Below are 13,825 nucleotides of genomic sequence, written 5' to 3' on the forward strand. Positions count from 1 at the left end.
GTAGATTGCAGGGGAGCACAGAGGTCAAAGGTCAAGCCAGCATGTAGACCCAGTCCGTGGCTTTTAGAGTGGGCTGGAACTGAAATAGCTGGAGTCACCCATAATGAGCAGCAGAAATGCTTCATGGGATCTAATCATATTTGAAAATGTGAGGTAAATCATCACTGTTGCTCACCAAAACATTTAGGGTGATTTAACACCTGTAGATGGTTCAAGGAAAAAATGATACACTGTTCCCTTTCAGTTTTGGTCCAGGTCATGTTCACACAGATTGTTTAAAACAAACAAAAAAGAGAAAGTATGAAGTCACGTGGACTGACATGTAACTCATTCATTGGACAGTTTCGGCGACTAACATCCTGCATCATCAATGCTACATTGGACAACATGTGGAAATCATATTCTGCTGACAAAAAGCAGGTCATGCTGCACTTAACTGCCCTATTTATCTTCTGTAGAGTCAAAGTTCCCGCAGATAAATAACAGATTATGAGCATTATTAGTCGAGACTGCAACTCAACCCCATTCTATGAATAATGGCGATTAGGTAAAATAAGATGAAAAGGTGGGAGATAGTTACTATGTTGTTGCTACGTTTCACTTCTTGATGAAGAACTGCCAAAACACATGGAGAGGGACACAAGCACAGCATACCTCTGGTTTAAAACCTTTTCATTTTCTGATTGATCTGATAGTGATCCCTGCACTTGTGCACATTTTGTTACAATGATATGTAACAATTTACATAAATCGTTTATAAGATCGCTTAAAAGATCACTCCTTTGGCAGTTCATGATCAGCAGATGGATTTAATAGTAGTTTAGCTTTTGAATTCATTGTAAAATCTATTGGTTCATTTTGCGTTCATTCCACAAAGTAACCGCACCAGAGTCCACATGGAACTGGACTGAGATCCCCCTTTCATGTGGTATTGGTCTGATTGTTTAATTCGATTGACAGCTTCATGTCAGCCTAAACAAGTGGCACTAAATGCATCAGAGTTTGTTTTGATGGAACCAAATATATTAGGTGTAAAAGCATCCTAAGAGGCTGACAGTGATGGGAGAGAGCAGCAGTGACACAGATGGTATCTGTCATGTTTAGGGGATGCAGGTCCACATGGGGTCATGTTGTAAAAGAGAACATCCCAGCACCGTATGGTGAAACCATTTCACACATGTTGCTCACCCTGGCAAGGGTGCAAATCTGACCTTACTGTATTATTATTGGTATGTATATTAGTGAGGAAAACCACTTCATTCTCTCATGCTAAATATATAGTGTGTCTGCTCCCTTCCTGTTCAGGACCACTGAGGAATGTAATGAGAGGGGTGCTTTCAGTATGCCGGCCTTGGGACCCTCCTCATTGTAAAAATAAATCCCTGAACTCTGAGTCCCATTGAATGGTTTTTACTTGAGATCAAGAAAAACATTTGTAAAACCTCCATGCTGAGCTTGCAGAGCACTTCAGTGAGGAATCCGGCGTCCCCCATAATGAAACCCACATGCATACCTTGGTCTTCATGGCTTGAGTGGACAGTTTCCTTGCATCATCACTGATTTAGTTTTTAATTCCATCGTAATCCCATTGTGATGATTAGCCAGATTAGGAAGGCCCTCTTTGACCAAGGAAAAGTGAAAGTAGGTATAATTCTTTCTTTATTGTGAGGCAGTTAGTGCTCCAGGAGAAGAAGGAGGTGGAATAGATCCAAACATGCATATGTTCATGATATCATAAGGAGAATGTGAGATTAACAGTAATGTGCTACAGATTGACAGGTGTAGGAACATGATTTTGACCATTTAAAATGCACTAATAACACAATTTGATTACAAAATAGCTGTGACCAGTATAAATCCACTTTCACTTTTGATTCCAGTAATATGGGAATATCACCCTTTTAAATGTTCCTGTTTTCTCAAACTACTGTACATCTTAATTGTGACTGAAGGCTGGGTTGAAAGACTTTAACACTTGCCCGAAATTCACATGAGCATCTTTCATTTTGGGTCAGCTTTACTGAGATCTAAATGTGAGCATGAAAGACTATAAAGCCATAATATTGTAAAGCTGTGAGATACTCAGCTGCAGCAGTTTGTCACTCGTGATTAGTGTGTCCATCCTTCACTGAAAGGTCAAAAGGAGTTGGGCATCAAGGCTTAAGGTTATATAACGCTCATATAACAATTACCAGATTTGTGTTATCTACTCAAAATCTGGCCTTTATGCTTTTAAAGCATGTTTTAAGGGGGCGAGAATAAGTCAAATGGCTGATAATGGGATAGTAAATGTCTAGCAAGATCTCAAGCGGTTTAAATCACTCTCAGGGTTCCCCTTTTCCTCTCTGATGGGTTTAACAGGCTACAGCTGAAATGACTGTGAACAGGTTGAAGTCTGCTCTTTTACTTGGAGAGAATTACGACGTCTTAGGTTCTAACCTTAAAAACACAAACAGAAGGCGAGAAAAATGGTAATGAGAACTGTTTTAGGAACAGTGAACAAAGTCTGGTGGTGACTTAATCTTGCTATTCATAACTATTGATGTTCTTGAGCTTTCTTTTAGATGCAACACAATTTCTCCCATCAGCCATAAACTGGAGTTTAAATGGACTATTCCCAGAGTCACTGACATGTTTTCACCATTTGAAGGTTTAATCCTTCTTTGAGTATTGTTAGCAGCCACCATAGCGTGACTTCCAGAGCAGCTGAAATGAAGGAGGTTATGGAGATGTAGGCACTGCCGGGAGACCCAGAAGTTCCTGGCCAATATTTTCTCACACATTCTCTCTTTGTCCTGAAGTCCTCTGATTCTTTGTCTCAATACCTTTTTATGTCTTTATTCATTTCCCTTTTCTTATCCCAGAAACTAAACGGAAGGAATCTCTTTAACTGTGAGAAGTTATCTCTTCTACAGTATCTAAGGATGCAACTGTGGTTCTTTGCAGTTTATTAATCTATTGTTTTTTTTTTTTCAATTTGTTGATTAATTGTTGAGTCTGTAAAATGTTGGAAAATAAGTGAAAAATCACAGTCTCCCAGACCAAATGGTGACCTTGAATTTCTTGTTTTTGTTTCCAATCAGCAGTCCAAAACCTGAAGATATTCAATTTTAAAAAAAACAGAGAATAGAAGCAAATTCTCACATTTACAAAACAGAACCAGAGAATGTTTGGCATTTTTGATTGAAAAACAACTTGTCAAATTTGTTGTTGATATATTTTCTGTCGGTCGACTAATTAATGAATTGACTACTTGATAATTTTAGGACTAGTTCTGTCAAAAGTTTTCTGAGGATGAAGAGGAATCTGAGCTTGTAAAAACCTAAAAAAAAGCTATAAATTACACTTTTTCTCTGATGCAGCAATTGTTTGCTTTTCCTTCCAGACAAAAGCATGAATCCTTAATTTTATGTCTGCTTTCCCATCCTGAAATACGGTCAGATATTTGATCTCAACCATGAAAGAGAGCAGCCCTGTTCCTGTGAAGTCAGTGAAGTTATCTCTAATGAGAGGGACTGAAGTGCAGTCAGAGGGTTGGGTGCATCCTTGTCCACCCTATCTGCCAGCACCCTAATCTCTCGCAATTGTGTTGAGTCTGGGCTCCCACCCTGTCTCATTAGGCTCTTTACAGCATTCCTGATGAAAGGTCGCTCCTTGTCATGATGGAGGCGAGGGCATCACGTGTGTGTAAATCAGGAATGACAAGAGTTTGCAAAATACAATTAGAGGAATAATCAGTGTGAGCTGATCCCTTCATCTGCAGTGGTGCCCTGATTCTCTGATTCTCTCCTACCTTTTATATCTCAAACATCCATATCTGAATTACAATCTGTGTTGCTCTTGTTCTTTTTATTAGCTCTTTGTGTATTCCACTGAGCCAAACACATCACTTCTAATCTCTGTTTTCCCTCCACCTACAACATCATCTCTTCTGTTGTGTATTATCTCCATATGGAAGCCACTTCGCCTTGGGGAACACTCACATGAGAGTCTCTCAATGAACAGCCTGCATCTTACTGATGTTTCGTGAGGTGTGAAAAGCAGATGCTAATCTGAAAGAAATGTAATGAGACAGAGTTGCATGTCTCGGCTGTTTTTTTGGAATCAGACTGCAAGTTGAATCTCATTACTGTCATTTGGGCTTTAATTGACCCTAATCTTTATCTCAGTACACACTGCTTCATTCTCATTCTAGTTGAATTAGACTTGCGTTTCAGAGACACTTGCGTCAAGGAATTATCTTGGCATTTGTAGCAATAGATTTGGCTCTGTTTTTTGAAAGAGTTCTCAAAGGATTTAAGCTGGAATGAGGAATCTTCTGGCAGAACTAATCCCACTTACTAAACACACACATAAACATGAAATCTTAGTTAAAACAACAATACCAACAACTCAGGGAGGAGACTGAGGTGGTGCAGAGAGTTGTGGCAGACAATGGTGGTGGCCTGTGAGTATCAGCAGAATAAGAAGTGTCAGGTTATAAAGGTCACTATGTGCACCTGTGTGATTATAGGATGATACTAGTCATCTGGTAGCCAAGCAGCTGATGAATGAGCTATTGATAGTAAACAATGAATGATGCGTGTTGATCCGCTAATTTAAGCAGGACTTTAAGGGGCTTATTTTACACATACTGTTTAGTTTATTCATCACAAGGAGTATTAATCAGCTTGTGAAAACAGCTGTAGCTTTCTTAAGTCTGAGAAAATAACCCACACGATGTCATCATCTTGAGTTATCTTGAGTTAGGCTGAAGACTTCATATATTTGAGAAATCTGTGTTAAACTTTTGGGGCATGGTGTTTGGAAGATAAGGACATTAAAGGAGGCAATGAGTAAGATTATTGAGTTGCATTATAGGAATCATTTTTGAGGCTTGACCCGTTTTAGGGACTAAAATTTGATTCTGACTTTTATCACATATATTTTATTATTATTTTTTTTAATCTGTCTCTCCCAAGTTCCACTGACTTTATGGAAGTTCAGTGCTAAATCACTTGCTGAACTAAGGCAATACTCCATCTACGTACAGTATATTGTATTTTGATCTAAGTGAATTTCTGCCTAGAACTTGTTGAAAGCTGTTAATTACATTATTTAACATTATTCTGTAGTTGCTGTGAATTTCTGCCACATGTTGGTTTGTGTTTGTGGTTTTTCTGGTGTGATCACCTACATATCAGTTGAAAACAGGCCGATTCTTTGGATATCTGGCTTCACGCTGCCTCATCTGTGTCACTCTGGGCATTAAAAACACCAAAGCTTATTTCAAGGTCAGGAAAACATCACCATGTCATGTCATAGCACTGCTTGAGTTAGTCTTTCCCATAAAAATATAGCCCTTTGAAAGAGACATACCCGGGGGGTTATGCATTTGACTGCTGTTCCTTTCAACTCTGAACAACTGTAAAACTGTGTAATGTCACAGTCAATGTTTATTCCTCCTGTACACCTTGAGCATGACAGTCTGTCATGTATCTGCCACCTTTTGCCCTGTAGGTAAATGTCTCTGGGCAACTTTCTGTCTGTTAAGGCCCTGCACATACCACTGCAGCATATCTCACACATATGACCAAGAGGGAGGCAGGTTGGAAACCACAACAAGTAATTTTCGGATTCCTGCTGGCCTCCATGTGTTGTCCCAGGCACTCAAAACTCCTGGGTCAGAGTTGGAAACGACAGGTCTTAACAGGTAAAGCACAGATACAGCACACGCAAAGGGTCAGAGGACAATCCCCCGAGGTCCGAGAGGTATTTGTTCCTGCTGTTCGTCTGTGTAGATCATAAAATGTTATTCTGGAGACATGCATAGGTGCCTGCAGCTGGCCTGCTTTTTTTCTAGGTTGCAGTCTGTAACTTTTACTGATAGTAAAAATGAGCGGCAGAAGTCAGAAACATTTGGCTATCTGCAGATTTTTGAGAGGACGGACTCTTTTTAGGAATTATTGCTCTGTCCGACACAGACCATCGTATGATGGTCAAAACACTGCCGTGGACGAACTTTAGGATCAACTTTACAAGCAAAACTCTTTTGTGACTAGTGACTGTCTTACTGAGGTGATTTGAGCTGCTTGTGTCCGGGAATGAAGGAGTTATGTTGGTCGCACTCAGCTGTACTGAAAATGAAAGAAAAAATATAAAGCTTACAGGAGAGAGTGGCAGCTGTCATATAACATATAACATATAAACATCCATGAGCACCTGCACACTCAAACGTGTGCACATGTACAACACACACACACTTGCATGCTTACCTTGCAGTGAAATGGATCATCAAAACAGGGATTAAAGGAGTTTAGGACTCAGTGGAGCAGAATGTTCACTAAACAAACTCAAACACTGGATTTTAGTGTCTTTGATGTCACGCATAATTCCCTTTGTGGTCAAACATGAATAAATAATAAAACTTAAGGCTCAGTGGTCCAGCTAATAAGCTGCAGAGAGCCTACTGAGTTGCTTGATTAATATTTTTACCAGAGAGTCAGACAGCCTCTCAGTGCCTCACTCATCACAACAGAGCGCAGTCTGCTGCTTGTCTGTGGTTTCTTGTCAACACATGCCTTGAGAAGAAGAGTTGTATCAAAAACAAAATACAGAAGCGGATAAGCAGAGAATTTAGATAGTGCTCATCTGCATACTCACATGAGAAACATACAAACGAGGAAAAGCAACACACACCTGTCAAGAAAGCAAAAACACTTCAAGACATATAACTTTTTTAAGCTGTTATATTGTAATAATTTTTTTTTACCAAGACCTGTATACGACCATAACTTCTTTTGTGGACTTAAAGTAAGAAGTTGGAGTGTTTTTGTTGACGTCAGTACATATTTGGGTTTATTTGGAGTGATTAGAGATACAGCAGCATGAGCCACTTCTGCTTTGGCCCTCACTAGTGAGCTGTGTGGTTGCTGCTTGGTTGTGAGCATCTTTTAAAAAATATTTTTAAAAAGGAATTGGGAACGCTTTTCAAAGCCTATACCGTAGTACTCTTTGCTACTTGGTAGGGCTTTAAACTTGAGACAGATTGTTAACGACTTCATGGAAACATTAGAGGTTTCTGAATGGAGGTACAGATGTCTTAAACATCAGTGGATACACATCACAGAGGCCTGTGTGTGGTTGGGCCTTTGTCATTAAACATTTTTTTTAACTTCTCTGGTTCCAGGAAAGCCACAGCATATCTGAATGATAGTGCCATTTAACAACTCAGCTGCCATGATGGCTGCAATTACAGGGCTTCACGAAGAAAGTCATACCCATAACTGGCACTAAGAATGCAGTGAATAGGAGTAGGGGCGGAAATGATTGGATGCTCAAAGCGGCATACATAGTTTTCTGGTGTAAGTCAGTGCAGTGAACCAGAATGAAAGTTGTGAAAGAGCCGGAAAAGAAAGTGTGGCCTAGTTCAACTTGAATGATTATATTGTTATTATATAGTGGCAGCTGTGTTTTAGTTTCATGATGAATGAGAGCGGAGCAGAATCACGTAGTGTCAGTCTTTATTTAAACATCCAGCAGCACATCTGTGCTATTCCTGATGTAGCAGCAGGGGGCAATGTTGAACTTGAGCTGATTTCTTAAAGGGCGAGAGAGAGAGAAATACATGCTGGTTTTATGTTTTATAATTTTACATAAAAAAAACACAGGCTATCAAATTACTGTCTTCTATAGTTTTAAATATATTTAATAATCATAATCTGTTGTGTGTCACCTGAGTCAGACTCAGGATGTATCTGAAGATCTGATCAACTGATGTCATTCATTTCAGTCATCCTTATTTCCTCAAAAGCTTCTGAAATAGTTTGCAAAACATAATCAAGAACATTTGCATTTTTACCATCCATATTTTATTTATTTACCTATTTAGTTGGACCTGAGGAAAAATACCAAACCTTAAAATGTAATTGTTTGCCAAATCTGATATGCTTGGCGTATAATGTGAGCAGCCTTCTTGATCTCTGCTCTTGTTTGCCTGTAGTCTACTGTACCTGTAAACGTTACAGAGACAGCAGTCTGGCAGAGAAGCATTACAAGGAAACCTTAGAACCAAAGTACTTACACAATGTAGACACAATGACCAGAACCAAGTAATGCTTGATTAAAATATTTTGAATGTATCTTTGTATTCTTGTGACATCTGACTCCAGGAGCTGATGTGAAATCCAGGAGGAGTTACAGGGTCCATGAAATAATTTTTTATGATAACTTTTGTGAGCTCGGGTGAGCACCTTTCATCAGTTCATCTGTTTCACTTGAGCTTCTGCCAGGCAGCCTTGTGGCGCTGGCTGTTGGAGGGTAAAGGAAACGTGTCCTCTACAAAAAACATTTTAAGGGTCAGTTATACTGGAGGTCAAAGGTGAAGATGAGTTCTCTGTGAAAGAGTGTCAAGTAAATTGTTAGTTCCAGTTCACAGACGGTTAGTTTGTTTGTCAGACATCCTGTTGTCATGATCAGTCCTGCTGCTGCATGTACAGGTCAGTCACAGAGAAATCCTCTCCGGAGTCATCGTCTAAGTTGATCCTCTGACTCAAATACATCTTTTGGAGCCTCTAGCCAATCTCCATCTTTATAGCACCTGGTAAATGAAAGCAGCTGTGACGACTGCAGGGAATGCGACCAGGAATGAACACTAGCAAAGCACATTATTACACCAGCAGTCTTTTAGATCACAGCCCAGAAAGGAAACAGGTTAGGTTATCCACGACGTCCCCCCTCCTCATCCTTGATGAATGCTGCAATTTTCCGGCCCATGACCCCTTGAGATAATATCAGAGGTCTGGTGGTTTTTGTTGGCCCGGTCTTACTCCCTTATGGTCTACTGAGACATTAGCCTCGTCCTCCCGGGAGCAGTGGCCGCCGTCCTTATCACAGGAAGTCACACAATACAGCAGAGGAATGTAAACCCAGAGTCTTGCTGCAGCAGAACTTGCAGAAACACAATCGAAAGTTTTCATGAAACTTTTTTTATTTTTCATTCTTTTCCAGATTGCTTTGGAACAGAGTGTCCACGACAGTGAAATCTAAATTTTTACCTACGTTATAAATGTATTTTTGTTTTATATTTTACTTACAAGAAGACATAACAGCACTGAGCAGTTTGGCTCTTACTCATAATGATGTAGATGAGATTTTGTTATCCTCCCAGAACAATGCACAGAAACTCCACCTTCATACATACATGCACAGGACAGAGTATTAGTATCTCGTTTCGTGGTCAATTTAGTTAGTTAGACAGCCTAAACAACAGTCACACTCATTATACTGTATGGCATTTTCTGTATGAAATACTGCCTCTGCTCTTTTTCCCTAAGGGTTAATGTTTTGTTTCATAAAAATGTTTCTTTAAATGTTAGTAGAGGCCGTCTTGGTTTCAGGTGAGATGCTATAAAGTACTGCAGGAAACCCTGAATTCTGTAATACAATATAAAACCACTAACAGCATCCCCCAAAACTAGTGTAAAGTTCAACAAAACTGCACATCATAAGCTTCTAATGCTGAAGTCATTTGATTAGTTAATTGATTGGTTGATCGACAGAACATTAATCAACAATAATTCTGAAAAACCAAGTCACTTCATTTATCAAGCACAAATTCCAATCATTTGACATTGAAATGTCAGAATTCGTTGTATTTGTTTTTTTTCTTTGTCATTGTAGATAAATATTTTTTGGTTTGTTGGTCAGAACAAGCAAATTGAACCTTGGGTCTGAGAACTGGGCATTTTTCAACATTTTCTGACATTTTATGGACAACAATATTTATTGATTAATCCAAAAAATGATTGCCAGATTACAGTAATCATTAATGAAAATAATAGTTATTTGCAGCCCATAGGATGTTGATCCCATGTAGCAACATAGAATGTTGTGTTGGATTGCATCAGACTGCACAAGTGTTGGTAATAAATGGCTTGAAGGGACCTATAGGTGGTTAATCACTTTCCAAGAGGACTCGTGTGTCACATATATTATGTATCTGAACATCCACCACATGGTGAAACGGTCTCATGCGATTCCCTCTGCATGCATTCGACCCTCAGCCTTGGCCTTTGGCCCTGACCAGGGGCATAAAGTGGGCAGCAGACACACTACTTTGTTTCAGGCATCTGATCTCTTTGAAAAATGTTCACACAGACCTCCCAGAGGCTCAGGTCAGGGAGAAGAAACCTTGGTGATCTGATGTTCATGGGAAGGGGCTGATCTTAAAACATTCTTCTTTTTTTAAGGAGACTACAGCTCTTGTTTCGCACCCTTAGATGTGTTTGGTCTGGTGACGGATTGATGGATGGGTGAGGATGATGTAAAGTGAACAAGAAATATTTATTTATCTCCGTTGCCCCCTGGAGTCAAGTGAGGGTGTAGCTGCTGTTCTAAACCCGAGACTCACTTGCACCGTCAGAGGTCACTGAGTCTAACATTCAGAGAAAATGACTTTCATTGCTGGGAATATTTCTGTGTTGAAATTAGCTTACATTAGTGTAAACAGCAGTAAGTTAGAATAAAGTAAGATTTCCATGTTGCAACCACACATTAACAGTAATCTGGTCCTCTCATCTTTGTTTTTTCATAGACTTATGGAACTATTTATTGATTTCCTCATAATAAAAACAGACAAAAAAAATAAGATGATGCAATGGATTGGTTTATTCTGTCCTCTAAACACGATTTTGGACTCATTTAACTTAATAACTGCTGGAAAAATAAAGTGAAATTCCTGTCTATAATAAAAACATACTTCTTATCGATCCAGTGTAGACATCCAGTTTCTACTGCTGTGTTGCATTTTCTCCTCCTGAACCACAGCAGTTCAACATTCCTGCTTACTTATTGGGCAGAAAGACTGAGAGAGTGATGAGCGTGACACTGACCCTGGGCAGACCCCTGCTCAAGCTGCCACACAGGTGTCTGGCCTCAGGGGGGGAAAGAAGGGGGAGCTAGACCTCCTCACGTACACATTCAACACAAACACACACAGGGAAGCAGGGTCTTAGCGCAGGATCCCTCAGGGTCTTTAATCCTGCCCTTGACTTCAGGTTGCGTTCTGCTCTGTGACCATCACTTGTCTGCTTTGGTTCAGTCTGGATGTTTCTGTTTGATTTTCTTCAAACCTGCCGTACTCATTTTTGCAAGTTAAATGAACTGTATTAAAACAGGCACTTTCTCTCACCCCAGGACCCAGACTCTTTAAATCTTGTGATGTAGTGTCCAAATAAAAATAGGTGAGCAAATTGGATCTTTACCTCCAATTTATCAAGTCCTACTGTGAAGGATTGGTGTAATGAACCTATTTGAAATTATGTTTCATAGTATAATAAAATGTATTCCTGATGTTAAAGGCAATATCGCTTTACATTTTGTCTGCTGTTTGTTTTTTTATGACTATAGCAAAAGTTTTTAAACACATGGCAATAGAAATAGTTCAGTGTTTTTGGTGTGAACATTTCCAGATGTTGTAAACTGAGAGGGAAATCGTTTAATTGGCTGGTTAAACGCTGGCAACGCAATGTACCAAAGTTTGCTAGCGGGGGGAAAATGTTCTATAAAACAATTTTCTTTGCATTCATACTCTTCCTCTGTAACTCTCTTCTTTTATGGACATGGAGAGAGTTTACAAGCTGATTAGTGCCAAGTGAATGCTCCCTCCTAATTTTCTCCATTGCTTCCAGGTTTCAGGCCAAGATTCCTTCCTGCTGGCATGGCAAATAAAACAGCCCAGTGTCATAAAGTCTAAAACTACTCTCTGAGCACGATCTCTCTTGACAAACCCCCATATGAACAAAATTTACTCTTTGCTAGAGTGCATCTGTGTCTTGAAACTGCAGTGTAAAAGTGAACAATCCGTAACACATTATTCCTTTCATTTTCAGTTTTAATATCTCCTCATTACGCAGAAGCTCTGCAGCTCAAATTATGGTATATGCTGAACTGTCAGCACCTGAATCTGACCCGAGTCATTATGTGTAGTTTGGGAAGTGGAGGGAAAGATTTTATCTGGTTTAGTTGATGACAGCTTTGGCAGGATATTTAGCTGATGGAAATGAAATGGAAAAACTGCGGCTTCTTGTTGAAGTGTTTTGGAAGCTCTGCTTGACTGACAAACACTCGTCCTGGTTGATGTTGGAGAAAGTTAACATGTTATGGATGCGACACAGAGAACATGCATATTTTATTTTATTCCCACTCAATTTATCACTTGATTTACTTTGATTTTGTTTTGGATGTATTATGTATTTTTTCCATTTTAGTTTTCCTTTAAGTTTGCACAAAGGAAAGAAGTCTCAGCATGGAAAAAGCGCAATTTCCTGTAGTAATTCTCATGAATTACAGTTTTCCAGGCACTTGAGCACTTTCCACACTTTCTAAAATTATATCTGAATTTATTCACAGAAGACAGTTGAAACATGATCAGACATACATGAAAAGGAAGATAAATTTTTTCTTAGCTGTTCAGAAAAAAGCCTGATGCTGCTTTAACCAAAACACTACTTGTTCAGTAAGTTTTTCTAACAGCATGTTCAACTGTTTTACTGCAACTGTTCTTTGTTCTTTCTAATTTCGGTTTTTGGCTGGACCGCATCAGCATGGCTAGCTCTATAAACGCCAAAGTCTATGACTGACTGAGTGACTGACCGCCTCGGCTGAGTGCCGCCACTCCCTGTATCCGTCGTTTCAAATCCCTCTAGCGTTTCATACAAGGTCCGGCCATATACTAGGTTTTGACCTGGTCTTGTTAGTTGTAGTTTTAATGACTGTAGGATTAACTTTTTCCTTGTTTCTCCCCGTCAGATGTGAATGAATGTGAGGAGACCAATGGAGGCTGTGAGGCTCTCTGCTGTAACACCATTGGAAGTTTCTACTGCAGGTGCCCTCCTGGACAGAAACTAAATGAAGATGGCAAAACCTGTCAAGGTGAGTCCTCTAATATATTAGTTTGGTTATGAAGGTGGGTTTTATGTTGCTATATTAATATCAGTGTCATAATTTGATATCAGACATTGGGGTTCTGGTTCTGGTTACAGTTTAAATGTTGTCTGTTACAGCCTTTCTCATTTGGCTGAGAAAATGTTTTCAGCCATGGTTGATCTCATCAGCTACTGGATGTTTGACCATGAAATTGGTACAGACATTCATGGTTCCCAGACAATGCGTCCTAATGACCTTCCCTCTAGCGCCGCCATGAGGTTTGCATTTGTGGTTTCGAGGGAAATGCCACAACAGATATTGGATGGATTGTTGTGTCATCACAGACAAAACCTTTTGTACATTACTTTGGTTTATTAGCAAATACCCAAAAATTTAAATCTAAACCCATCAGCATCTGCTGAACTTTGTGTTTAGTGCTTGTCAGCAAATGTTAAAGCCACCAATGTGGCTGCAGATACTTTCAAATGCTTTTGTCTTTAGACATGATCAGATGACACGTTGAATAATGTATTTTTAAGCATACTGAAGGCTTGTCTGAGGGCTTGTCACTGTTAAATGTTTTGGTCTTTATTCTGTATTTATGTTGACATGTATCAGTCAAACTTTATTTGTATAGCACCTTTCATGTAGCGTTCATACACTTTAGTGCAGATGTTATTTATGGAGTTTGTTTTCATTTTTATTTGTGTTTATTTGTTCCCCGAGTGGTTCTGCACCCGGGGAACATCAAAACCAGATCATTTTAACTCAAGTGAACCACAACAATTGATCTTTTAAACTTGTAGATGATAAAATTATCTTGGCTCCTGTTGTTTTATGATTCAGATTATCTGTTGAATAAATTGCAGCTACCAGTCTATCAAGAAGCCCAGCTTCTCTGAACCATAGTTCACCATAA

General features: G+C 39.3%; 1 protein-coding gene across 1 annotated transcript in view; it reads left to right on the forward strand.

Annotated features, from left to right (window-relative positions):
- megf6b (multiple EGF-like-domains 6b) overlaps window positions 1-13,825 on the forward strand; it is a 61,154-nt gene that overhangs the window by 20,433 nt on the left and 26,896 nt on the right. The window contains exon 5 of the mRNA XM_067586940.1: window positions 12,790-12,912. Coding sequence (XP_067443041.1) covers window positions 12,790-12,912 — 123 coding nt within the window. The remainder of the gene's footprint in view (window positions 1-12,789; window positions 12,913-13,825) is intronic.

The sequence above is a fragment of the Thunnus thynnus genome, chromosome 4 (genome assembly GCF_963924715.1).
Source record: "Thunnus thynnus chromosome 4, fThuThy2.1, whole genome shotgun sequence".
NCBI classification, from domain to species: Eukaryota; Metazoa; Chordata; class Actinopteri; order Scombriformes; family Scombridae; genus Thunnus; species Thunnus thynnus.